This window comes from Postia placenta, assembly GCF_002117355.1.
Source record: "Postia placenta MAD-698-R-SB12 unplaced genomic scaffold POSPLAscaffold_7, whole genome shotgun sequence".
Lineage (NCBI taxonomy): Eukaryota > Fungi > Basidiomycota > Agaricomycetes > Polyporales > Adustoporiaceae > Rhodonia > Rhodonia placenta.
Genome location: NW_020169838.1, coordinates 494007 through 520128, shown reverse-complemented (window position 1 = coordinate 520128; position 26122 = coordinate 494007). Strand labels below are relative to the sequence as shown.

The 26122-nt window shown below is 55.4% G+C and overlaps 7 protein-coding genes across 7 annotated transcripts; 5 read left to right on the top strand and 2 right to left on the bottom strand.

The window, feature by feature from the left end:
* Positions 1 to 6827: 6827 nt before the first annotated feature.
* Positions 6828 to 8035, top strand: POSPLADRAFT_1142577 (hypothetical protein; the record flags this gene model as incomplete). The annotated part of the gene is made up of 3 exons (XM_024485448.1): positions 6828 to 6938; positions 6999 to 7086; positions 7980 to 8035. 3 exons carry the CDS (start codon positions 6828 to 6830, stop codon positions 8033 to 8035), a joined length of 255 nt encoding a protein of 84 aa, XP_024338846.1.
* A 911-nt stretch (positions 8036 to 8946) lies between these two features.
* POSPLADRAFT_1039920 (hypothetical protein) lies at positions 8947 to 10153 on the bottom strand (the record flags this gene model as incomplete). Its single annotated transcript, XM_024477620.1, has 4 exons — positions 10077 to 10153; positions 9983 to 10022; positions 9131 to 9933; positions 8947 to 9068 (listed from the first exon to the last, which is right to left on the bottom strand). The coding sequence occupies exons 1-4, from the start codon at positions 10141 to 10143 to the stop codon at positions 8947 to 8949; spliced, it is 1032 nt and encodes a 343-aa protein (XP_024338845.1). The 5' UTR covers positions 10144 to 10153.
* A 208-nt stretch (positions 10154 to 10361) lies between these two features.
* POSPLADRAFT_1066060 (hypothetical protein) lies at positions 10362 to 13295 on the bottom strand. Its single transcript, XM_024482036.1, has 13 exons — positions 13184 to 13295; positions 13019 to 13104; positions 12874 to 12956; positions 12687 to 12824; positions 12413 to 12632; positions 12225 to 12360; positions 11826 to 12171; positions 11649 to 11775; positions 11483 to 11586; positions 11319 to 11425; positions 11039 to 11250; positions 10938 to 10980; positions 10362 to 10873 (listed from the first exon to the last, which is right to left on the bottom strand). Exons 3-13 carry the CDS (start codon positions 12899 to 12901, stop codon positions 10694 to 10696), a joined length of 1641 nt encoding a protein of 546 aa, XP_024338844.1. The 5' UTR covers positions 12902 to 12956; positions 13019 to 13104; positions 13184 to 13295; the 3' UTR covers positions 10362 to 10693.
* Positions 13296 to 13470: 175 nt separating this feature from the next.
* Positions 13471 to 14536, top strand: POSPLADRAFT_1143315 (hypothetical protein; the record flags this gene model as incomplete). Its single annotated transcript, XM_024485546.1, has 4 exons — positions 13471 to 13699; positions 13752 to 13844; positions 14003 to 14139; positions 14201 to 14536. 4 exons carry the CDS (start codon positions 13471 to 13473, stop codon positions 14534 to 14536), a joined length of 795 nt encoding a protein of 264 aa, XP_024338843.1.
* Positions 14537 to 15499: 963 nt separating this feature from the next.
* On the top strand, positions 15500 to 18483 carry POSPLADRAFT_1070143 (hypothetical protein; the record flags this gene model as incomplete). The annotated part of the gene is made up of 15 exons (XM_024482382.1): positions 15500 to 15548; positions 15725 to 15831; positions 15885 to 15977; positions 16049 to 16143; positions 16208 to 16295; positions 16353 to 16667; positions 16718 to 16788; positions 16849 to 17098; positions 17156 to 17212; positions 17266 to 17343; positions 17395 to 17568; positions 17622 to 17708; positions 17774 to 18010; positions 18068 to 18256; positions 18318 to 18483. The coding sequence occupies 15 exons, from the start codon at positions 15500 to 15502 to the stop codon at positions 18378 to 18380; spliced, it is 1953 nt and encodes a 650-aa protein (XP_024338842.1). The 3' UTR covers positions 18381 to 18483.
* Positions 18484 to 19523: 1040 nt separating this feature from the next.
* Positions 19524 to 20315, top strand: POSPLADRAFT_1039915 (hypothetical protein). Its single transcript, XM_024477619.1, has 4 exons — positions 19524 to 19638; positions 19706 to 19852; positions 19913 to 19981; positions 20031 to 20315. The coding sequence occupies exons 1-4, from the start codon at positions 19528 to 19530 to the stop codon at positions 20169 to 20171; spliced, it is 468 nt and encodes a 155-aa protein (XP_024338841.1). The 5' UTR covers positions 19524 to 19527; the 3' UTR covers positions 20172 to 20315.
* Positions 20316 to 24350: 4035 nt separating this feature from the next.
* On the top strand, positions 24351 to 26064 carry POSPLADRAFT_1039913 (hypothetical protein; the record flags this gene model as incomplete). The annotated part of the gene is made up of 7 exons (XM_024477618.1): positions 24351 to 24481; positions 24541 to 24559; positions 24615 to 24939; positions 24992 to 25107; positions 25169 to 25309; positions 25363 to 25634; positions 25695 to 26064. Coding segments are annotated over 7 exons (1368 nt in total), but the record flags the coding sequence as incomplete, so codon positions are not given.
* Positions 26065 to 26122: the final 58 nt, after the last annotated feature.

The window sequence follows — 26122 nt, the reverse complement described above, 5'->3', positions numbered from 1 at the left end:
CAATGGCACCAACTGCATTGAGAACAACTACCACACTCTTCACGCCAACTTTGTCAAAGGACTCCCAAAGGAGCTGTATTTTGCTCTCGCAACAAGGGTCGCTAGGGATCGACCCAACACCATGAAGGCCTGGTACGACGAAGTTCGAAACACTGACACAGCCAAGCAGGGGGCCCTCGTCATCACAGACACCAGGGACTATGGCGAACCAATGGATATCGATGCTGCTGCCGTCGCATCAACCTTCACCTCCACATCGGGAGGAAGGAAATGGGAACTAGGAGCCGTTCTCAACGAGGCCGATCGGAAGCTCCACAGGGATGGGAACCTGTGCTTCTACTGCCACATCAAGGGTCACAGCGCCAAGGATTGCCGCAAGAAAGCGGCCGCACGACAAGGGGGTGGAAGGCCAAACCAGGGAGGATCTGGGAAGGACGACTTCTGCGCCAGAATCAAGACACTCTCCGCTGATGAGAAGCGGGAGCTGTACGAAGAACTTACGATGGAGGATTTTTGAAGGGGCAGGGTGAGCCGACGCAACCACTGCCCGTATCTGTTTCACTGTCCCGTGTAATTCTAGTAGTCCGAAATGAACACGCTCTGCACATTCCGATTACTGTGGGACGAAAAGACGTCGAGGCGCGCGCTTTCATCGATAGCGGCGCAACAGAAATCTTCATCAGCCCGAGATTCATCCGAGAACATCGACTTCGGACAGAACCTCTTCCCCGACCCATTCCCGTCTTCAATGTGGATGGAACTCCGAACAAAGAAGCACTTATTACGCGAAGAGCTCTCTTATCTTACAAGATAAGCAGAGAACCCCGATTTGTCAAAGCCTACGTTGCCAGCATCGGCAAGGAAGACATCATCTTCGGCCATACCTGGCTCAAGCTCGAAAACCCCAAGATAGACTGGAAAACCGGACGAGTTGAGCTAAACCACTGGTGGACGAAAGACGAGACCAGGGCCTGGAAGATGGACCTGTACCAAATGCGAGTGGCTCGGCTAGAACTGAAGAAGGCCGTAACTACCCCACTCCCAGAACCAATGGAGGACGAATTCGTCGTCATCTCCACCTCGGAGCATGCAACCCTCCCCGAACGAAAGACTAGTGGCGCAGCAGGATATGACATCTCTGCTGCACATCAACTCATCATCCCCGCCCGACGACGAGGCCTGGTTGGCACCGATCTTATCATGGCTATCCCTGAAGGACACTACGGAAGAATCGCACCTCGGTCCGGTCTAGCGCTAAAAGAAATTGATGTCGCTGCAGGAGTAATCAACTCCGATTACCGAGGCAAGATCTCAGTCCTGCTGGTCAATAACTCTGACCTCCCATTCACCGTCAAAGCCGGCGACCGAGTTGCCCAGCTCATCCTTGAAAGGATAAGCACCCCACCAGTAACGCTAACCGACTGCATCGACGAAACAGAACGCGGGGAGAATGGGTTTGGGTCAACGGGTATTGCGTCGATCGAGGAACAAGCGGAGGACATCGACGATGATGAGTTCATCATTTCCTACTTATCTGGAACACCGATGATCACCAAATACGAGAAACAGGAATCCCTGGCAGTAAGGGACGTTCCGCTCAAGGAACGACTCCCCGAACTCTCGTCTGGCTACAAACGACTCCACAACGGCATGATCTGGAAGATCCACCACGACATTAGGCGAGTCACAACATCCACCGAACTTGCGGCCTCGAACGCCCAAGGCAAGACAGAAAAAACACTACCACAGATGGTACCATCCTACCTACACGATCTCCTCCCCGTCTTCGACAAAGGCACTGCTGCGCGACTTCCAGACCACACCGAATATGACCACGAAATCAACCTCAAGGAGGGCTTCGTGGACATGAAGCAACAGGTCTATCCGCTCAACTCGCAGCAACGAAAGGAACTTGACAAGTTCCTCGAGGAGAACCTGAGTAAAGGGTACATTCGCCCTTCGAAATCCCCTTTGGCGAGTCCATTCTTCTTTGTTGGTAAAAAGGACGGCTCACTACGCCCCTGTCAAGACTACCGGCTGCTCAACGAGAACACAGTCAAGGATCGATACCCACTCCCTCTTATATCGGACCTCCTCGACAAGTTGAAGCATGCCAAGGTATTCACGAAGATGGACCTCCGCGCCGGATACAACAATGTCCGAATCAAGAAAGGGGACAAATGGAAGGCAGTGTTCATTGTACCCGGAACTGATGGCAAACCGCCGCAGCTGTACGAACCAACAGTGATGTTCTTTGGGCTGTGTAATTCCCCCGCTACGTTCCAGCGGATGATGAACACAATATTCGCAGACATGCTTCAAGAAGGCTGGCTCTGCATTTACATGGACGACATCCTGATCTTTTCCCAGGACAAGGCAGAACACAAGGAACAAACACGACGTGTTATCGAACGACTTCGACAACACAATCTCTACCTCAAACCGGAGAAATGTGCCTTCAATGTCACCGAAGTCGAATTCCTCGGCATGATCATCTGCCCAGGAGAAATCGCAATGGACCCTGTCAAACTAGCTGGCATTGCAGACTGGCTGGTGCCATCCAACCTCAGGCAAGTGCGCGCCTTTGTTGGATTTGGAAACTTTTATCAGTGGTTCATCAAAGGCTTCTCAAACAAAGCACAACCGCTGGTCGCTCTCACCCGGAAGGACGTTGCCTGGACTTGGGGATCCGACCAACAGAAGGCCTTCGAGACTCTCAAAAAGGTGTTCCTAGAAGAACCGGTACTACACATGCCGGATCCCAACCGACCCTTCGCTATCGAAACAGACGCCTCCAAGTTTGCAACCGGAGCAGTACTACGCCAGCGCGATGACAACGGCGACTGGCATCCTTGCGGATACCTCTCTCAAAGCTTCAATGCAGCAGAGAGAAACTACGACATCTACGACAGAGAGTTATATGCGGTCATCCGCGCACTAGATGAGTGGAGGCACTACCTCATTGGCAGCCCATACCCAGTGACGATTCTCAGCGACCACAAGAATCTCACATATTGGAAGCAGGCCAAAGACATGAACCGACGACAAGCATGCTGGGTGAAACATTTGTCTTTCCGCTTTATTCCTTGTACTACTAGCGCCCATACTGGCGCCTGTCTTAGTGCTCACCTGCAGGTTGAACATTATGTAGCTTACATAATGGGGTCCGTGCGCACTTCGTACTCGGCATTGTACCACTACATTTCTTTCTTCACTAACACGACCACATAGACATGATGGTCCGTGCGCAGTCGGTACTTGTATAAGTAGCTGTACCATTAGTCGGTCGAACCCTAAGTTCGACCTGGTTATTCATTCAAGTCTCTGCTCCTCTTCGCTTGGGGTAGTGGTCATCCTCGACTTCCTCGCTCGATCTTCAGGACGATGCACTGTCCATAAGCCCTTGCTCGTTGTCTATGAGTCAGGCATCGATATAGGAGTATAGACCATTGTATCACTGGGTGAGTAAACTGACCAAATTTGACTTCCGCCTGGTACATGTTCCTGGTACCCAAATGGTGCAGAGCGACGCTCTTTCCCGCCGACCTGGCCATGATGACGGCTCTAATGACAACACCGACGTCGTTATGCTCCCACCGGAAGTATGGGTCGCTGCCATCGACATCGACACCCGCGACACCATCCTTTCTTTTAAGGACGACCCAATAATGAAGGAAGGCCTCACTGCGGTGCGCACTGGAGGAACACCACGCACTGGAACAGACTGGTCCATCGATGACGACCTCCTCTTATACCAGGATCGGGTCTATGTACCCCCAGATGAGTTTCTTCGCAAATGTCTCGTCTCCCACTATCATGACCTCCCCTCTGCAGGACACCCCAGTGTTCAGAAAACCCTCCTCGGCTTGCGCCGCGACTACTGGTGGCCGAGCATGGCCCAGTTTGTCACTCGCTATGTCAACGGCTGTGGCATCTGCCAGCAAATGAAGGTTAACACGCATCCAGCCCGACCGCCCATCACCCCCATTCGACCCCGCGCAAATGCCAAGCCCTTCAGCACATTCTCGTGCGATTACATCACCGACTTGCCACTGTCCAACGGCTTTGATTCCATTTTGGTCGTAGTGGACCACAACCTTACGAAGGGGGTAATTTTCATCCCATGCAACAAAACAATTGATGCTCTTGGAACGGCAGACACAATGTATTGAGAGGTCTACAAGTGGTTTGGACTCCCAGACAAAATCATCAGCGACCGAGGACCGCAATTTGCGTCCAAAGTCTTCCAGGAACTTTGCAAAATGACTGGGATTCAATCGGCCATGAGTACGGCATTCCACCCGCAGACCGACGGCGAGACAGAACGAGTGAACCAAGAGCTGGAGATCTACCTCCGCTGCTTCACTGCCAATGATCCGGTGATACGACCTACGAAACCCTAACCCCTAACCTGGGTGCGACCTAAAGGGACTAGAGAGACAGATTATAGTCTTAGTGAGAGGGGAGTTAGCAGCAAGGTGTCCCGCGGTTCGAGTGAACACGAGAAACACCCTTGGAAAAGGCTACGAACAACGGGGAAGGTACGAGGTGGCTTCGACACGTCGTCGAAGCTACTCGGAGGCTGTGGATGGTTAGTGGAGAGGATCGAAGCTCGGCAGAGCTCTTCGATGTATCGTAGAAGGAAGGGACACGACTCGATAGGGGGGACTTAGCTAGGACGCGGTTCACAGTTTCTTCGACAATAGTCGAAGTCGAAGGGTTCGTCGAGACGGTATCGACGAGTAAACGCAGTGGACGAGGTTTCGAGGTTACGCAGCGAGGAACGAAGTGATGCAGTTAGAGGCTTAGACGCGGGGCGAACTCGACTTATGAGCTCTGAACTCGAGGGGGGAACCGGATCTTGTATTTTTGGAGAGAAGTACGACAGATTTTATACTACACAGGACGCTACGACTATCGAGAGTGGCACACTGGTACAAGGGGCTTTGCATTGTTCCTCAAGAAGCTGCCTCACCGAGGGGCACATATCAAGTCCATCGGTAGAGTGATGTCATGCCGAACGCGGAGATGAAGAGAAACATGCGAGACACTTCGGACCGGTGTCCGTCGTCGAAGGCATGCCGCGAGGTTCGATACCTAATAGGGAAAGACCGGCTACGTCGGTGTGGCATGGAGCGATGCGCGTGCTTGGACGAGCAGCGTCAAGTGGCCCTATTGTTCGCCGAATGCGGAAGATGTCCCGAGATCTACGCGCGAGGCATCGGGACGACCGTGCCGAGCTTCGAGCAAGTGTCGCACACCGTCGAAGATGTCGAAGAGTGTCGAAGGCGAAATCGAAGTGTTGGGAGACTGAGTCGAAGTTCCTGGCGGGATGCGACTGCCGAAACGAGGTGTATCGGGGCCCAGAGGGGCTTGGCGCCTATCACCGGATAAGTGGGCTGACCATCTTCACACCGCGCAATTTGCTCACAACTCCCGCGAGCATTCCACAACAAAGACGTCCCCATTCAAACTCATGATGGGATACGAACCTCGCGGAATACCCACCGCGCACCCTGGATCAAACACGCCGCAAGCAGCTTATCGCCTCAAGGACTTGCAAAACATCCGTGAGGAAGCACATGCGGCAATGGAGATGGCCCAGAATGTTCTGGCCAAGAGAGTAAAAAGGAAGGGGGTGATATAACAGTCTACACTCCTATATCGATGCCTGACTCGTAGATGACGAGCGAGGACTTATGGACAGTATGTCGTCCTGAAGATCAAGCGGAGAAGTCGAGAATGACCACTACCCCAAGCAAAGAGGAGCAGAGACTTGAATGAATAACCAGGTCGAACTTAGGGTTCAACTGACTAATGGTACAACTACTTATACAAGTACCGGCTACGCATGGACCACTGTATCTATGTGGTCGTGTTAGTAAAGAAGGAAACGTAGTGGTACGATACCAGGCACGAAGTGCGCATGGACCCCATTATGTAAGCTACATAATGTTCAACCTGCGGGTGAGCGCTAAGACAGGCACCAGTATGGGCGCTAGTAGTACAAGAGATAGAATGGAAAGATAAATGTTTCATGAATTGGTAACCAGGTCAAACTTAGGGTTCAACTGACTAATGGCACAACTATTTATACAAGTACCGGCTACGCACGGACCACTGTGTCTATGTGGTCATGTTAGTGAAAAAAGGAACGTAGTGGTATGATACTGGATATGAAGTGTGCACAGACCCCATTATGTAAGCTACATAATGTTCAACCTGCAGGTGAGCGCTAAGACGGGCACCAGTATAGGCACTAGTAGTACAAGAAATAGAATGGAAAGACAAATGTTTCAATTCACCTAGACAACGCCTGCTGTGGTGCTGCAACGCTCCCAGTTGAGAGATTGAATTCCAGGGGTGCAGTGTCTGTGGTGCACACAATGAACAGGAGCGAGGGCACGCGAGGTTCATTCATGAACCTCCTGTAGCAGTGGGGAACATATAGAATTATAAGTACTATGTTACATGACCTTTGGTAGACCTATGCTATAGCAATATATCAGATGTGCAATGAATGACCTTGCTGCGAAGGACTTAGCGTGCAAGAGCGCCACAATACAAACAAGTACAAACACAAAATGGTCTGCACGTGGTGCCACATCTCTGTTTTGCATTCCTGCATTTGTTGTCCTGTTTGCGACCTTTGTTGCCTGGGGGTCTTGTCCCAGTACCTCACACCTGTAGTGAGAGCCTGTGATGCATGTATCATATGTGACTACTAATGTTTAACGACAGGTCCAGAGGCTAACGAGTGTTCTTGGGACACCTCTGGCGGCCGACACATGTGGACCATTGGGGCTTTAGTTGAGTGCCAGCTTATTATGAGGTGGTTTGGATGTTATTGCTCAGGTTTGATAACATACAGGTTGGCGAAGGCAGGACGGGCGGGCAGTAGTAGATGGGCCTATGGCCGTGGGTGCGTGAGGGCGCTGGTAAGTCTCCAGAGGTGTTCACAAATATGACTGGCCCCTGATCTGTTCATCTCATTGCAGGAGCAGCTGCTGGAAACACAGAGTATGAGGCCAGGAAGGGAGCACGTCACCACAGTGTGGCCGGCGGGGCTGTGCGGGGGTGGTGCAGGTGCATTAGGAGGGTGAGCCGTGAGCCGTAGGTGTATGTGCTCGCTGGAAGGTCAGCGCCTGATGCGCCATGCTTCTCCATCTCAATATGCTACTACTAATACATGTATTGCTGAGCGTGCATAGTCTTCATGAAGCCTGACCTGGTTTGCAGGACGAGCTGCTTATGGCACTTTCCGGATCACATGAAGTGCGTTTCACAGTGCAATCACACCTCTCATAGAACGTGTTGCAATATTGTACACAATTAAATTGAGGGTCTATCATGCTGGTAGAGTGTGCTATTTGCTCTGTTCATTTATGGTAACATTTCTGTTGAATCTCAAGTATGTTATTCCACTAGAGGCCTTAAATCTGCCTCAAACTGCTCATCTGATGGGCTGCAGTAGAGAACATATTCTTGCTGGAAGTCTACCAAAAGCAAGGATAGTGCATGATGATAATTTGAGTGCACAATTTGATAGCACAGGATGCGGAATATAAGTCGAAGTCGACACTAATGGCAGCAAGCTGCAGCCGCATTTCCTTTTTGGGATGTAAGGCAATGGTCCAGTAAAGTGGGTGGGCTTTCCGGCAGACCATATACTAGATATGGATCGATTGTCATCCATGTCCGTTTATGGTCAGCCACACAGACTAGAGCGTGCGGGGAGCGCAATTAAATGGACAGGTTTGTTTGTGTACATATACGGCAATGATAAATGTGAAATGGATGGGTTTTTACGCGGACATAAATGGCAATGATAAGCTCAGAGATAATAATGGAATATGCTATCTGGAAAGCAATGCGGCACGTGCTTTGACGAAGTTTTGTGCGTGGGCTAATGTCAAAATAGTGCTGGGGCGGAGTTGCGCGCCGATGGACTGAGGTCCGACTCTCTCAATTCCGCCCAGACTCATCGACTATCCACCTGGGGTGGAGCGTCAAAAAGTCCGCCCGCGGCGGATAGCGTGAGCTCCCTGTGTACCGCTAGATTAACCGGTAATTTACCTAGGGTTGGAAACGTGGGTGTTAATCTGGGTTAATCTGGGAGTCTTCCTCGCTGACAGGTCTGTTGATCTGACTGCTGAATTCCTGCGGGATGTTCTGGCTGATAGTGCCTTCTCCCAGAAAGAACGGCAGGAATGTGTAGTGTTAGCGAACATCGCGAGCTCAGTCGAAGTTCGCGCGGAGGACCTGGACTGGGACACGTGGTAATTGACGGTGTGGTTCACACGTCACCTTTAAGCCATCCCTTTCGCAGCAATGCAGTGCGAAAAGGATACAATAGCTGACTGTCACACGTCACGTCAAGGCTACTTGGGTCGTATGCTCTGCCTATCTGAGGTTACGCTGGCAGGAGCGCTCATAAGCTGTGAGTGCGTTTTGGAAGGCTGGTCCATAAAGTGTGATTGACGCGAGCAAATCAGATTAATGACCGACTGCACGCACCGCAAAGCTTTGGTGCGAGTCGTTGCTCGAAGACAAGTGCAGTGTTCGTTCATGAAGTATGGTAGCAATAACAGTTTGCGCGGTGCGCGTAGGGCGATCCGAGGTTTGTGATGAATATATGTGTTGCGAGAACCCCATCGGCGTCGAGTGACATTCACGGGTCGGCGAGGCACCCCTGACCGCACGGCAAACCATATACAGCAACACCTGAGATACATCCGCAATGATGCCAAGACGCCGGAAGTCCAAATGGTGTCGACTGCCGGAAGGCTGTTCACCTCCGAAGGACTGCGTGTCTAGCGCGCCACTCCCCGAAACACCCTCCTGTCCTGCATGTGGACGTCTTGAGGAATCGCAGTGAGCACGTACAGCTGACGACATTCAAACAATCAAACACGTAGCAGAGTGTCGCTTCACAGGCGATGTCCATTAATTCCGATATCCCACACGACTCGCGGCCAACCAGAACTCGCCCCCGCCCTCCTCACACCATCCTAGCGGCCCAAGGTCGCACTCCGCGCAGATCAGCAGCTTCAGCTTCTTTTTTGTCGCTGCATCACATATCAACAACGTCAGCGTATCACGCTAGAATATACACTCGCAGCTACGTTACCTTGCAGGGCCACCGGCCGCGTGAATCCAATGTTTTCAAACGCCATCGCATTCGGAGTCACCAGCCACCAGTTCGTCGTCGCCGGTGGTGGCGGAAGAGGCGCGAGCGGACTTGCAGACATCCCAGAAACCCCTGGTGGGTCAAGCGGCACGCTCTCGCGCTCTACGAGAGAGCCTGCGCCAGCCTTGAGAATAATGCTGCCACATCCGTCTCGAGGACACAGCAGGTCGAATTGGTTCTGCTGATTGCCTTGTCCATCGTCGGCGACTAGATCCCGTGCGCCGTTGGGGAATGCTGAGAGGGGCACCGCCTGTGGGCGGTTTCGCGATGTCGATGCACGTTGTAGCTGCTCCCAGATGTCGGCAGGCACGGAGATCGGCTGCTCTGGCTGCGATTGCGGCAGCTTGAGCACCGTCCGCATCTCGAACCACGGCCGTGAGCCGTGCACGACCGCGCTTTCACCCACCCACTCGAAGCCAGCCTTCTCGTACAGACTGCGCAGATCCTCGTGTGTGATGAGCAGTACCCGCTCCAGCTGGTATCCCAGACGGTCTGGCTGAGTCTCCAGGCGCGACAGGTACTCCTTCAACAGAGCGAGCCCGACTCCTTTCCGGCGGTGATCAGGTGCGACGCAGACGGAGTGTATGCAGACAGACGGGCCAGGCTCGTGGGTCGACATTGACTTGTGCGTGAGCGACGGGGATCGCGACGTCGTCGCGCAGACATAGCCGACTAGTTTCCGACCGCGCTCGTCTGGCAGATAGGCCCCGAGGAAGAGTTCAGGTGCTTTGCACTGGCGATACCTTCAGGTCTTTCAACGTAGCAAGCAATAACGATTGGAAGGAAACAGACCTGAACGCCTCCAAGCTGGCAGCCTCATCCTTTGGATATCCTGATCAACACGGTTGATGCGGACAGAATTGTTGAAGCAGGAAAGTTGTCCTACCTGCTAATTCGATTGTGTGGGCATCTGCAACATCCTCATCCTTCAACAAGTCGAAAAACACAGACATGCTGTGGAAAATAGAGAAAACAAAGACTACATGCTCTAATCCCTGAATAGCCGCCCGGAATAAGGGTCGCTAATTCAAATGAATGAGACCTTACCCGAATATAAGTAGAAAGACTATGCACATAAGTTTGTACTCTGTTACCAAGCGAAGGTAACGCGCAGCACCAATTCTCATCGTGTTGCAAGCATATGCAAAGAAGTCAAGAGTGCAGACAGATTCAAGGCAGATTGATACAACGGTATTTCGACAACGACCAAGGCTACACTTTGCAGAACTAGTCCATGCTGCGACGTACGGATCCAGGACACAGAGTGGGCAATCATAAATAAGCAAGCATCGGCTGACAGGACAAGAGGGATCATGCACGGCAGATCCACGACAACAGGACGATCAACACAGGAGGCAGACGACTGGGACACACCAGAGCAGGAGACCGGGGACAAACAAAGGCAGCGACAGAGCACGTCAGATAGCTCTACTCTACGCACGGACGCAAGGACAGCAGAGGCAGAATGTACAGGGGTCATTGCGACATCTACGGCCCGCCCACTCAGCCCATCACGCTAGGATAGCTGACGCTCTCGCTGAGGTACTCATTTCCGGGGTTGTAGGTGAATCCGCGGAACTGATCCTGCACCGTCTCGGAAAGGGGCGTGGCGTCAACGTGTGAGTCCTGTGCCTGCTCTCCGGTGAACTCGGAGTCAAAGTTCGCAGTGTCAAGCACGGATTCCTGCGGATCGGATGTACAGCGTCAAAGATATGCCTGGCGAGGGGAACACCAAGATGCGACATACCACGCTGGGCTTGAACGGCGGCTGGATCTTCTTCGCTATCAGGCTGCAGCCACGCGAATGTTAGGTACACAAAGCTGCATGTCGAGGCGCAAGGGACGTACCGGTTCCAGTCGACGTGTTTTGAAAAGAAGGGGTGGCGCTTGATGTCTTCAGCACCGTTTGCGCCAAGACGCTTATCTGGATTGCGCTGCAGGAGCCCAGTGACAACGTTCCGCGCATCTGGGGACATGTCGGGCGGGAATACGAGCGGATCGGAGAGGATCCGCTGGTACATCACGTTCACATTCTCGTCATAGAAGGGCGGCAATCCGGTCTGCGGATGCAAAGATCACGGAAGCGGGGTCAACGTGAATGCCCAAAGTGTGCCTAACTCAGCCTTACCATCATCTCGTATAGGAGCACACCAAGTGTCCACCAGTCGACCGTCTTGGTATAACCTTGACTTTCAAGGAGTTCGGGCGCAATGTACTCCGGAGTTCCACAGAACGCTAGTGATATCCACAATTAGCGCGGTCCGCTTAGATACATGTCGACAGGAGACACACTGTTCGTTTTCTCGGTCTCGGACATGTTAAGCTTGCAAAGACCGAAATCGCACAAGGCAATATGCCCCGTGTAGTCGAGCAAAATGTTTTCTGGCTTCAAGTCCCTGTATTTTGCGAGATTGCACATTAAGAAAGGATACGGACGAGCATCAAGCAGGGCACACACCGGTACACGACGTTAAATCCGTGCAAGTGTTCCAGAGCGCAAAGTAGCTCGGCGGCGTAGAATCGGCTGCGATTCTCGTCGAATTTGCCTTCGCGCTGCAAATGATAGAAGAGTTCGCCCCCATTGACTATAGCAACACCATCAGTACGCCCCGTGCATTGATGAGAAGACGCGTACCGAATGACATGACGAGGTATAGCTTATCGGGGGACTGGAAGGAGAACTTTAGCGGCACGATAAATGGATTGTTCACCAACGCGAGCACGGTGCGCTCCGCCAGGATGTGCGTGATCTCGCCCGGCCGCTGCGCAATGTTCGCCTTGCGGATGGTCTTGAGCGCGTATATCCGCTGCGTGTCCTTCTTCCGGACCTGCATCACCTTGCCGAAGCTGCCCTTGCCGATCACCTTCAGCAGGTCAAAATGCTCGATTGTCAGCGACTCGTGCCGAGCCGGCTTGTAGTCGACTTTCAGATGAAACGCGCCCGTGCCCGCAGTCGCGTTGTACCATTGATCGGAGGCGCGCTGCGCGGAGATGCTTTGAGTGGGCGCGCGGGGGCATGGCAACGCATACGCACGTGTCCGTCCAACGCCGGCGTCAGCTCTACGCGGGCCATGAGCAAATCATTGCCCATATCACCCTGCCCACCCGGCACGCACTGCGCCGTTCGCAGGTATGCCGATACCGATATCGTAGACGTTCGCGACACATCGCTGCAGGACGAGTGGGATGAGCTATGAGTAGACAGCCGCGCTGGGGACTTACAAGTCCGCCTTGTAGTTCCACTCCGGTTTCATGAGATCTCCTCCGAGCGCGTCGATCAACACTTCGTTCTTGTCGAATTCGAGCACGACGTAGGGTAACCACCAGTAACGCCGCCTCTGCAGGCTCTCGCGTTGACCAGCGCGCGCCGGAGGTGCATTGCCGATGGCCTTCTGGATGATATCGGGGACGGGTACGCCGGACGGCAACGACAGGCCACGGCCTGTAACACATACAGTGAGCAAATCGTGTTATCATGTCCGAATCAAGCACAGACCAGAGAATATGCGGATAGTGAGGAGACCCTGGCGAAGGTTGTTCTCGGAGGCATCAGGCGGTTTAGGGGTCACCGCGCGCGACGGTATAGGCGTTACGGAGCGAGATACGACACCGTTTTCCCTGCTATCCTTGGACTCTGCGCAGACTGGTCAGCACCGCTCGCAGACTGGCACAGCTAGACGCACTCTTCGAGCCCAACTTCCAGGAGGACATGGTGGTGGTGAGAGATAGCTGTGGGCGTCGACGGCTAAGCGCGGCTTGTACTGAACTGATATATCCGGTGCGGGGCGCTCAGTTCATCATCACCGCTGAAGAGTGACACAGGCTCACCAGCTGGATAATCTTATCGGTTCGCTGGATCTCTATCCCGACTTTGTCAAAGTGTGTGCTGGCAATGTTCAGCACTATGTTGGACCCTGGAGGAGTAATAATGAAGGGCGGAAACAAGATTGAGTTGCTCTGGACTTGAAATAGGAGGTGGGCCCGCGCACGCACCTGAAATATCAGCCAATCGCGAGGAGACGGGTGGAAATGATGTTGTCAATGTCGATGTCGTCAGGTCAATTGTGTCCTATGTGCATCGTTCAAAGTAAGAATGAGAGGTAGGAGCTCGGATGAAGTCGCGGTTGAGCACGATGGTCAGATCAATGATGATGATGACTTACGTAAGTTATCCTTACAAGTCAATATTGTAAGCGCCGAGATAGTGAGCCATAGGTGCTCAGTCATCTTGACTCTTGAGTCTGCTTGCAATTCGCGTCCATCAAAGCCAATACTCGACGATGGCCCCTCAACGTCGCATCCGCATAGCCCTCTTGCTCTGTGATACACCAATTCCCGACGTAATCGCGTCAGATGGCGACTATACTGCCATATTCAACACTCTTCTCCGTAAATCCCTTCCCTCCGACACCAACATCGACTATGTTCTTGATCCCTACGACGTCCGCAACAAGCTGGAATACCCGGAGAACATTGACGACTACCAGGCCGTCATCCTGACCGGATCCGGTTGGTCTCCTCAAGAGCCTCTGTAAACGCATCCTCTCACTGCTGCCGCCAGCGGCGTCTGCATACGACAACCTGGAGTGGATCAACCGCCTTGTGCTCTATGTGCGTCAGGTGGCGCTGGAGAAGCCGCCTATTAGGCTGATTGGTGAGTGCTTTGTCCCTCAAAATTCATCCGTGAGAACATGGTTGTTCGATGTGGTTCCGTGTCGATTTCAGCCTTGTACGCTGCCTAAACGCTGCTGCCCTTCGCGGAATCATACACCTTCAGTTCAGCATGATACTTACACCGTTCTTGTGGTTCAGGCATCTGCTTCGGACATCAAATCATCGCTCGTGCTTTGGGCGGCGAATGTGTGCCTAACGATGGCAAGTGGGAGGCGGGCGTAACCGAAATCGCTCTCACAGACGTCGGAAGACGTCTTTTCGGGGCATCAACGCTGGTACGTGGTTTCTCCAAGTCGACGGTATTGACCTTTTCATGCACTTACCTCGGGTTCATAGAATATACAACAAATGCACCGCGACCACGTACCGGATGTCCCGCCGTCCTTCGACTTACTCGGCTCGACGCCTATTGCGCCCAACCAGGGGATGGTGCAGTTCTATCCATCTGCGGACTCCGACAGCGCAAAGGCCGAGGATGTGCACATTTTTACAGTGCAGGGCCACCCAGAATTCACGCAGCGCATTTCAGACAAGATTGTCAACGCTCGCGCCTCCACGGGTGTGATCAGTAAGGACGTCGCGGAAGATGTGCGTAGGCGTGCAGCGTGGAGGAACGATGGGGTAGACGTCATTGGGAAGGTCATTTGGCAGGTCATGAGCGCGGGGGTATAGAAAGCATGAATGCTTGGTTCGCGGGTAAGACGTGAAACTTGGACATACACTTTGGAGCCAGTATTCACATAGATCAAGGTCGGTAGTGTAATATCATGCCGTTGAATGCAACACTGTTTTGTCTTCGGTACACGGTGTGTATCCGGGACACCGCAAATAGACGGGTCCCCGCTTTGACAGTGAGAGACAGGTTCTTCCTTGCCAAGCAATCCACTATCACAGGAGTACACCAACATTTGGTGAGCGGATTATAAATTAGCAACCCCACACAATGACATTGCAACATTCTACCGATAACCGACCTTGCAATGTTCTGTTGCATCCAACTTGAAGTCCGGGATCAACGCATTGTTGTACTTTATACTTTTGTCAGTCCAAGTAAGGGATGTGCAGCTGTCTGCTGCTCAGATCGCGGAGTACTTGCGTCGTGCATAGAAATACCGGCGTTGCTAAATAGGCCGGGTTATTTCCGGTGATCGATCGGGGTCAGCGATCAAGACTGCTCCTACTTCTACGCTCTCCTGAGGCGCAACTTCTCCTACCAAGAAACCCCAAGAGCGACTGATCCCAGACCGCTACAACATTTGTTGGACATTTATTGTGAATCCACTTGCGCTTCCATCCCAGAAAAAAAAAGGGTTTGACTAAGAGGCGCGACAAGCACCTATGCCGTCACCACCCAGCGCCTTCAAATTCACCTTATCTGGAATGTAAAGAGCTGCAGATAAGTGCGGGGGAGCGATAGCCGACGTTGGTGGGTAAAGCGGCTATCCGCAAGGCCCACGGAAGCGCATCAAGCGCTCTGATATCTCTGACATGCGGGGTATATATACGTCGTGACTGCGTATCTTCGCGCCGTGTCCTGTTCTGTCTCGCTTCCTGGACTTCTTCGCTGAAGCCCGTGGCCTCGTACGGAAGGTGCATTCCTTGGAATTAGCTTGATCAAGACAAACAGATCACATCATGTCTACACACGAACCAGTCCTTCCTCAAGGCGCTGGCTATGGAGTCGGTGAGTCACTGTGTAGCCACTGGATGAATTTGCATGACTAACGGTGGGCGCAGTCATCGGTATGGTACCGCTGTCTACTCTACATTACAGGTCTTGAGACGATCGTACTATAGGGATCGGACTGTTTTTTAGCGTGTTCATGGTCGGCTTGACCGCTGTCCAGACTCGCTACACAGGTTTCTCCCCCAAAAATTCAGAAGAGTTCAACAGCGCGTCTAGAAGCGTGAAGCCGGGGCTCATTGCTTCTGGCATCGTCTCCGCATGGACGTGGGCCGCGACACTCGTGAGTCGTTCTGGATTTCCTTCTCTGTCTCATTTATAACACTGCACATTCAGCTACAATCAAGCGCCGTCGCATATGAATACGGCATTTCAGGCCCGTGGTGGTACGGCGCAGGCGCGACGGTGCAGATCCTCCTTTTTGCACAGGTGAGTCGTGTCGATCATGATCGGTTCGATCGTCCACTGTTCTGACCGCATTTGATGCGTGATGTATGAAGCTCGCGGCCAAGCTGAAGCTTAACGCCCCGCACGCACACACATGGCTCGAGATCGTATCTGCCCGATGGGGCAAGACTGCGCATCTGGTCTTCATGTTCTTCGGGCGAGTACTACGGCGTTGACGAGTTACTTGCGTCTGCTCACGCGAGCTCCTTTAGGTTGGCGACGAATATCATCGTGTCGTCCATGTTGATTCTGGGTGGCTCAGCAACAGTCAGCTCCCTGACTGGCATGAACACACTCGCGGTACGTGCCGACTGCACTGACCCGTCGCGCCTGAGCACGGCTGACATCCATACGCAGGCATGCTTTCTCATTCCCGTCGGGGTTGCGATCTATGTCGTTGTTGGTGGTATGCGCGCGACGCTCCTCTGCGACTACACGCACACGAGCGTGCTCTTCGCGATCATCTTCGTCTTCGTGTACACCGCGTACGCCACAAGCCCGAAGATCGGCAGCTTCAGCGCCATGCACGAGCTCCTCACCAAGGCGGCCGTAGCGGCCCCGGTCGCGGGCAACGCGCACGGCTCGTACCTCACGATGCGCTCAAAGAACGGCCTCATCTTCGGCGTGATAAACGTCATCGGGAATTTCGCGACGGTCTTCCAGGATCAGGCTGTACGTCCCCTCGAGTCCATCTGATGCATACATACTCAGCCGCGGAACAGTACTGGCAACGCGCCATTGCGAGTCGGCCGGCGACCTGCGTGAAGGCGTACCTGCTTGGAGGTCTCGCATGGTAAGTCACCGTGCTATCTACGCAAGCACTGCATTGCCTTACAGAACCGCATCTGTGCAGGTTCGCCATCCCGTTCATGTTTTCCACGACGCTCGGTCTCTCTGCCGTCGCACTGCGCGGCCAGCCCGGCATGATGGTACTCACCCCCGAAGACGTCTCCGCCGGCCTCCCCGCGTCCGCCGCGGCGTCCGCGCTGCTCGGTCAGTCGGGCGCCGCCGCGCTGCTGATCGTGCTGTTCTTGGCCGTCACGTCCGCGACGTCCGCGGAGCTGATCGCGGTGTCGGCGATCTTGACGTACGACGTCTACAAGGTGCGTGGCGGGTGATCGCGACGAAAGCCTGTGGTGTTGATGGGGTCGTCCGTGCAGAAATACATCAACCCCCAGGCCACGGAGGCGCAGATCCTGAGGGTCTCGCATGCGATGGTGCGTTGGACCTGGTGATACCGAGCCTGGGGTATGAGCTCAATATGCTGCAGGTCGTCCTCTTCGCCATCGTGATGGGTCTCCTCGGTCTCATCTTCTATTATATCGGTATTTCCATGGGCTGGCTCTATGTACGCGGCATTTCCTTCTGTCGCACATGCAAGGCCTCATAATCCCTCTAGGACTTCATGGGCGTCGTCCTCGGCTCCGCGGTAGTACCCATCGCGCTTTGTGTAACATGGCGACGCGCGAATAAGTGGGGCTGCATCGGTGGTGCCTGCCTCGGCTTCTGCTGTGGCCTCATCGCGTGGCTGGTGACGACCGCCACGCTCAACAGCAAAATGATCAATGTCACAGTGCGTACCTCGGATTTTCACCAACATATCGCCGCTCACGGGAAACGCACCAGACGAGCGGCGGGAACTATGAGATGCTCGCAGGCAACCTCGCTTCGATCGGTGTTGGCGCCATCGTCTCCGTTGTGAGCTCGCTGATCGTGCGTCTTATTTCCCTCTTTCTCGCTGAGACATCCCAGGCTGACGTGACCTCGTGCACGGACAGTGGCCCGACGACTTCAATTTCGATATCACGCGCGCCATTAATACGCCATCGCAAACTGATACCACGGAAAAGGAGCGCTCGTCCGAGGACCTAGACGAGAAAAAGCGCGACCCCAGCGACGTCTCCGCCGAGCCAATCGTCTCCTCGGAAGCCGCGGCGGCAGAGGAGGAGCGCGAGCTAGATCCCGTTGCGCTTGGCAAGGCATACCGCCTCGCCGCGCGGTCGTCCGTCGCCCTGGTGCGTCTCCTTCTGCTCACCCGTCTGGCAGTGTGCTAACAGCAATGCCTGTTGCAGACGCTCATCATGCTGATCATCATCCCGCTCCCGCTGTTCTTCGCACAGACGATATATGGCGTGCGCGGGCTGACCGCGTGGGTCGTCATCGGGATGATCTGGGCGTTCTGCTCGGCGATTTCAGTCGTGCTTTACCCCCTGTTCGAGAGCCGTGCGGCCTTGAGCCTGATTCTGCGGGGCATGGTCAAGGTACGGGCGCTCGGTTGAATTCCGCAAACGATTCCGCTGATCTCTTGTTTTCCTTGAACAGGACATCTTTTCGCGCGGCTCCGGAAGGTTCTCGCACCCCACGCCAAATACGCATGATGCGTGAATGACTACGAGACTACGATATGATGCTCTCAATATAAATATGTATACCTAGAGTCTTTCTAAAGTACCAGACTTCCGTTGCCTGATGGCATTGTTCATGCGAATAGCAGCCAGCAGCCAGGAGGACGTAGTACGTTTGCAATATAAGTATCGCAGCAGCTAAAGCTTTCAATCACGATGAGCTTCTATGGGACGGGATTGAATATTTGGGCATCTGCCTTCACTTGCGAGCGATGTCCACTACGTTGAAAACATCTCATTTAGTAACACTCGCGTGCGGGCACACTTACTGCAGGATCTGAAAAATCGCGGCGCCCAATAGGCACCCAGGGGGATGGGCGATGTAGGGGGGCCTGAGAAAGTGGAATGCGCACCCGTCGATGGTTGATAACACCCGGAGTGCTGAAACGCAGGGTGTGTGTGCAATGTGCCGTCGGGACTCTGGATGACGAGGGTAATCCATTTCTGCAGGTATACCGTTCTACGACATTGACTGTCCGGGGGCGTCAGCATGGCGTATGGCCTCGGGATGCGGTAATCAGTGACGCCTACGAGATGTATTGGCGGCATGAGACGGATCAATCGAAGTCAGGCGTGAAGCATAGGGGAGGCGGGGGGATGCCGGAGTTCATGGGAGGCTTCTTATGAATGAAAGTAGCTACTAGGGCGCGAGTGATGGGCGAAGATTATCATGGTTGAGGGGTTCAGGACTTCTTCGTCCGCTCAAAGTAGTCTCAGAGGAGTGTATTTGACTAGTATATGATTTCTGTTGCACCACACTCGCAGCATGAGAAAGATGACACCAACTGTTGCTAGAAGTAGTTACCAAAAAAAAGGCAGATCAACGCAATGATGCTTCAAATTTGACCCTTATTACATCGGCGCTTATGGGGCGCTAAACGGAAGGGCTCAGACGTTTCATCAGGTGGGGGGGTGCGGGATTGAAACGGGAGGGTACGAGACAAGGCGCGATATTACGTCTGCGGAATCGCCTCGTCAGGAGACGACTGGAGTCATTTCTAAGGCTGATGGAAGAGCTCATAGGCCACATAAACGGCCGACCGCGCCCGAGCGCACATGGGCTGGAGGCACATAAGGGCCTCCCCAGCTACTGAGCAATTTGCAACATCCAGCTCGAGACAACCATCATGTCAGGCATCAAACCCCCGTTCACCGCCGAGACCGCGCAGCAGAAGGTCAAGGTCGCGCAGCGGCTCTGGAACACGCGCGACCCGGCCAGGGTCGCGCAGGCGTACACGGTACGTCGCGTCTGGCCGCCTTGTTGCGACATAGCCTTGACAGGACCCTGACTCCGTGCGGATGCAGCCCGACACGATCTGGCGGAACCGCGACCAGTTCATGCGCGGCACGGCCGAAGTCGTGCAGTTCCTGTCGAAGAAATGGGAGAAGGAGAACGGGTACCGGCTGCGAAAGGAGCTGTTCGCGTTCTCGGACAACAAGATCGCGGTGCAGGTGCGCGAGCCCGCCCGCTGTGCGTATTGAGTGCTGACGCGATGAGATCGGTTGCGGCAGTTCTTTTACGAGTTCTACCAGACGGCGGCGGACGGGCGTCGCCAGTGGTACCGGTGCTACGGTTTGGAGGTGCGGCGCGGCGGCTCGGCCTTGGTGTATGCGTGCTGACCTGCTGTAGGACTGGACGTTCGCGGAGGACGGACGGATGCGCAAGCGCCAGATGAGCGGGAACGACGTGCCCATCACGGAGGAGGAGCGCTGGTTCAAGGACGACGTCGCGGACGAAGACTCGGTCGAAATATCGGAGAAGCATCTGTGAATGAGAAGGAAAGTATGAAGCCCAAGGTTGCGTTGTATCAAAAGATTCCGCTCGCGTTCCTGTACAAAGCATGTTGTTTGCGCCCCACTCAGTCTCGACCTCGGTGTCTTAGAAAACATACTATCACATTCAGGCGTTTGCACGATGTCCTCCCTTTGCTGCCTCAAGCACAGGGACTTCTGCCAGGCATTGTTGCCAATGCACCCAGAAAGTCCTGACCAAGTTACATTCGAACGGCAGTGTACTAATATTGCGGTTCATGGAGAGATGTCGCCATGGAGTAGTTCAGCGAGGTAATTCTGCAAAGTTTTGTTGGCACGCCTGGGCCGTCTATGAGCTAGTGTTGTGAGCGGAATCCCCAAAGGCCGACTTCTGCCAACTACAAGCAGAACCGCATTTGTCACCTGAGGCAGAATACGATAAATTGTAGGTACAGAGTGGTGACCTTGGCGCCACAGGTGATCGGAGTTCGATGGCCATCACACTATGGCGGGAGCTGTCACTGTTCAATCCAGATTGGATTTACACAACAGCGATGGACCCGATCCACCACTCCTTCCATGTATCGGCACGCATTTTCACGAGCTATTTGACATCTTCTATTAGTGCCCGGAGCGTAATTGGTACGTCGAACATGTATAGACGGGGGATCATTCTTGTCAGATGTTTCCAGGAGGTTTGAAGACCGTTATTTCACCCTATTTCCATTCTGCTTCAATCGCCCTTGAATGCAGGGCGGCGTCCAGTATGATCATCAGGGGGATTGACTTCGACATGTTGGAGGAGGGCGCGCAGCTCTGCAAAAATTGATTGGATCTGGCACAATCACGGCATCATTCGTCTCGCGTTCCGGTTGGCGTCGTCTCCCGCTACACAAGGGGGACATCGCGCACGACTGACAAGGGTGCTCGCAGAACCACGTCTCAGCGACGCCTCGAAGCCGAGCGGAAGGCCTTTTTATGCGGCTCAAACGCGACTCGACGCTGCGATGCCGTAAGGGCTGCACCCACGTCCGATTGATGCGCCCGCCAGCGCACTCAGGCTGACGGCTCGCGCAGGATTATATTACCGCACAGTGGGTTGTGGGTGTCCGCGTTTTCTTTTTGTTTTGGGGCCGGCTGACCGAAGACACGGAAGCGCAATATCGATATCCCTGGCTGCGGCTGCCACGAATGATGCGCGCGGCCCTCGCCCCGGCGCCGCTGCGCCAATGTACGTACTTATGCGCTGCCGCCCATGTCAGCGTGCGTGACATCTGCAGAGGCGTGCGGGCGAGGCTCGATGGTGCGGAGCTCGGGCGCCCGGAGGCGAGCGGTGGCAACTCCGCCTCACACGTCCGGCGCAACGCGCCTCAGCTGCTGATCGACATACAGTACGTGAGCGAGCGCGGGCTGGAGTCACACATGCGCAGCGGTGTCGCGAGCCCGAGCCCTCGCTGACGATCCGCCGGAGAGGCGGGCCCGGATCGGGGGGATCCCGGCGGTGAGCTTCGTGGCGTTGGGCTATACGCGCATCCTGGCGTGTCCTGTGCAATCTCGGTAGACGACAGCCAGGATCGCCTGTCGACACTTGGGGAGGGGTTTCCGCCGTATTCGCGCCTCTGCGGGTGCGGTCGCGCCGATGCTTCCATGCCGGCGAACGCGCTTTGCGGACGGGACGGCTCCAAGTTTGGACAAGCTGCAAGCCCGACCGCCTTCGTGTGGCAGCTTCTAAGGGGCCCCACTCCAGTATGATCTAGTTGCCCGATAGGGTTAGCGCGATCTCAGTCTATCGAACCCAGACGTGTATGCTGGCAGCACAGTCCGTCCTAGAAGCAAGCCATGAAACTCCGGCTAGGTGTAAGATCCATACATAGCTGTATGCTTCTGTATGCGGAGTTCGCAGTGTTTGCCCCCTACAGATTTCCCACGCCGAACGGTAACTGTGCGGCACGTAGAAACAGTAAATTCCAAGACAGACTCAATATTGAATCGCGACCACATCATTGTGGTTTCGATCTGGGAAGTTGGCCAAAATCGAACCCCGCGTTCTGTGCGCCTGCAAGACGATCGTCCGGGCCATGGAATCAGGAATCGCTTCCTGAATCCTGATTAACCGTAAATTAGCAACCTGAACGGGTTAGAATTACCGGTATCATTGACGGTTATTCAACTCACAAGCGTCTACAGTAAACTTACAGTTCAAAGAGGTAATCGCGGTCCAGCTCCTCCGTGCAAACCTTTCCCGAGGTCGCAATGTCCGCTGACAGTCTGCGCTTCTGCCGTCCCTCTGGAGAGACAGGACCAGCGAGGACGTCTTGGAGAAGTCCGGCAGGACACATTCGCTCCGCCGAGCCTAGGTAAATTACCGGTAAATTAGGTCGATGCTAATTAAGGTTACGGGATTCACTGCGAGTCTGTCTCGCAGCGCGGATCAGCCGTGATGACTATACGTCGATACCGTGCCTGCTCGGTCCAAATGCTACGTCAGTCGCAGTGACATTGGGGTCCGCGTCGCATGGAGGTACAGCGACCAGCCGCACACCTCGGATGCTCGCGTGGGTAAGGAAGACCGCACGAAAAATTGAACATCAATCAGAGCAGTCCAACCGACTCTCGCGCACTCCCACTCTCACGACTCACGACGGGGCGTGTCTGGATTCCGACGCAGAGACGACTCGCATTTCCCGCATCGTCTGCGCGTGCATGGCGACCACGCGGGGGCTGCCATGGCAAAGCGCATACTTCGTGCGCCCCAGGGAGATCCGCGCGGGCGACGGACCGCGACAGGGATCCTCATATCCTGGCAGAGGCGCCACGTGCTGTGCCTGGGGGAGGAAGCGCGATCAATGGCCGGCGCCTCGGGGCTTCGCTGCTTCTTCTGTCGACAAACACCTGCCGCGAAGAGGAAAGGATCTCGCAGAGGGCAGCCGCAATGCCCTTCCCCTGCGCCGCCCCCGCTCCCCCGGGTTCGTATGCCTCTGCATGTTGTGCGGCGACGTGCGCGCGCCATATGCAGCAGCTAGCGTGCGCCGCCGGCGCCGGGCCTACGGGACTGAATGGGGCGAGCAGATCTCGTTCGCGAAGACGGCAGCGGTGAGCACCAGATGCGGGTCGGTGCGCGCAAACGCCCAGCAGGACGTTCTAGCCGGAGACGCGCAACGTAATTCTCGAGCCTAGAAACGCGGCTCAACGCGCGGTATAAAGCCCGCCGCGTGCCGCTCGACTAGAACATATCCGTCCGTCCTTGTTTCGCGGGGTCCTCGTTCCGCCGCTTGTAGTCTGATATTACTGCCCCCTTCGCCCGGGTTACTTATATCGCGTTCGTTTTCCCTCCCTGCTTCCCCCAACTCACCGCGGACGCACCTGAAAGTCAGCTGGCTCTGGCGACCCCTCCCGGCCGCACGTGAACCTCTTGACTCTGCCTCGTCCCTGCGGAGACTACATTCTTTGCTAACTTATCTCGAGTTCTATCCTGCTATCACAATGGGCCTCAGTACACTCGTGCTCGGTCTTGTGGCCGCGTACTATGTCTGGCTATACCTGGACAAGCCGAAGAAGGCACTTCCGCCTGGCCCGAAGCCGCTCCCCATTGTCGGCAACATCACAAACCTGACAGCGCAGGAGCTGTGGCTGCGCGCGTCGCAGTGGGCAAAGAGCTATGGTGAGCATCTCGTCGCGCTCTGCAGTATCCTAGCAACGCGAAGCCTGCCTTGTGTCTTGCCTGCTTGAGCATGCGTTCGCTGTGGTTTGCAAATTGAGTGGCAGGATTCGCATATATTATTGCCATTTGCGGAGGCGCGCGTATGCCGCGCTGAAACGCACGGGAGCCGTGCTCGGTTGGGTGTGAGCAGTTCACTGAGGCGCCTGCTGTCCGCTGGCGAAGGTGCTCAGCCGTCGATGTGTCTGGCTGTCTGGTAGGCACCGCACTGATCGGGACCACGGGTCTGCTGACCCTTGCTTCTGTCGGGACATCGCATGTGCGGGTGCTTCCTAGACACCCCAATCTGCAAGCGTCTGATAGCGGTGGCGCACGCGCATGTATCGTGTGCATGTATGACGCACCGTGCGCGCGGGAGTCCCAGCTGATGCCGAGGAAGCTGCGTGGACGCATCCTAGCCCGGCGTGTCGCGTTTCGGACAGCGCGCAGTTGCACTAGCCTTCCGAGGGTGTCCGAGGCTAACTGACCGCTGAAACAGGGGACGTCGTGTACTTGCACGTCTTCGGCCAGGGCCTCGTGTTCCTCAACGACTACGACGCTGCCGTCGACCTGCTCGAGAAGCGCGGCGCCATCTACTCCGACAAGCCCGGCCTCATCATGGCCGGCGACCTGTGCGTCCCCCATTTCTTCTGTCGCAGCTCGATCGATCTCACCATGTCCTCGATCATAGATGCGGATGCGAGAACATGGTACGCATGCCCCGCTAGCTGATTGTGGCGCGCTGCTCACCCACGCGCCTCGCAGGTCGCCTTTACCCGATATGGAGACAAGTCCCGCCGCCAGCGCCGGCTCATGCAGCAGGCGCTCGGCGTGAACAGCATCCGCGCCTACCAGCCGCTCCTCGAGGTCGAGACGCAGGACCTCCTCAAGCGGCTCCTGCTCGACCCCGAGGACTACGTCGGCAACCTGCGCCGCTACGCGGGCGGCCTCACGCTCAACACGGTCTACGGCTACCACGCCTCCGCGAACGACGACAAGTTCCTCACGCTCGCCGACGAGTGCGTGGACATCCTGTCGAACCGCATCGCGTCCGGCGGCGGCATTTGGCCCGTGGACATCTTCCCTTTCTGTAGGTCTTGCGTGTGTATACGTCTGCGGTTATGGGGGCTGATCGGCGCCAGTGCAACGTCTCCCGGATTGGTTCCCTGGCGCGGGCTTCAAGCGCAAAGCTGCGGTTTGGAAAGCCAAGATGGAGGAGTTTGTTGACAAGCCGTACGAATACGTAAAGGACTGCATGGTACGTGGCGTTACGCACAATGTCCGTTGGGCAGCCATCTTGATGTACTTGCTCGACACAGCGCGACGGGACGGCAGTTCCCTGCTTCTCCACTACACTCCTGCAGGAGCTGCAGGAGCGATGTGACAAGGAAGTCGACGCCCAGCGCGATTTTGACATCCGCTGGACGGCGAACTCGATGTACTCTGCCAGCATCGACACCGTGAGTCCCACTCATGTCCCGTATCAGCGGACCGCAGCTCACGCGGCCTGCAGACAATGACAACTATCTCGCACTTCATCCTCGCGATGGTCCAGCACCCCGAGGTGCTCGCGAAGGCACAGGAGGAGATCGACCGCGTCGTCGGCCCCGGCCGGCTGCCCACGTTCTCCGACCGGCCGTCGCTGCCCTACATCGAGTGCGTGATGAGCGAGGTGCTCCGGTGGGGCGTGCCCGTGCCGCTCAGCCTGCCGCACCGCCTGATGGAGGACGACGTGTACAACGGCATGCACATCCCCAAGGGCTCGCTCGTGTTCGGCAACGTCTGGTAAGCCGTGCCCGCCCCTCCTCCGCGGCGCACCCGGCGCTGACGCTTCCCCGCACACAGGAACATGGTGCGCAACCCGACGCTCTTCCCGGACCCGGACGCGTTCGTCCCGGAGCGGTACCTCGCGCCCGCGGACGAGGCGACGGCGCGGCGGCGCGACCCGCGCAACTACGTGTTCGGCTTCGGGCGGCGGCGGTGCCCGGGGATGCACCTCATCGAGCAGTCGCTGTGGATCGTGATGGCGAGCATGGTCGCGACGCTGGACATCAGCAAGGCGCGCGACGCGGCGGGGCGCGCGGTGGAGCCCGAGGTGGTGTTCGACAACGCGGTGTTCCGCACGCCGCGGCCGTTCCGCTGCGACATCCGCCCGCGCTCGGAGCAGGCAGTGCGCGTGGTGCGCCAGGCGGCGGATGCTGCTGCGTGAGTGCGTTTGGGGCGTGGTCGCTGGGTGAAGTAAAGTTCGGTTAATTAATGTACCATACCTGCGG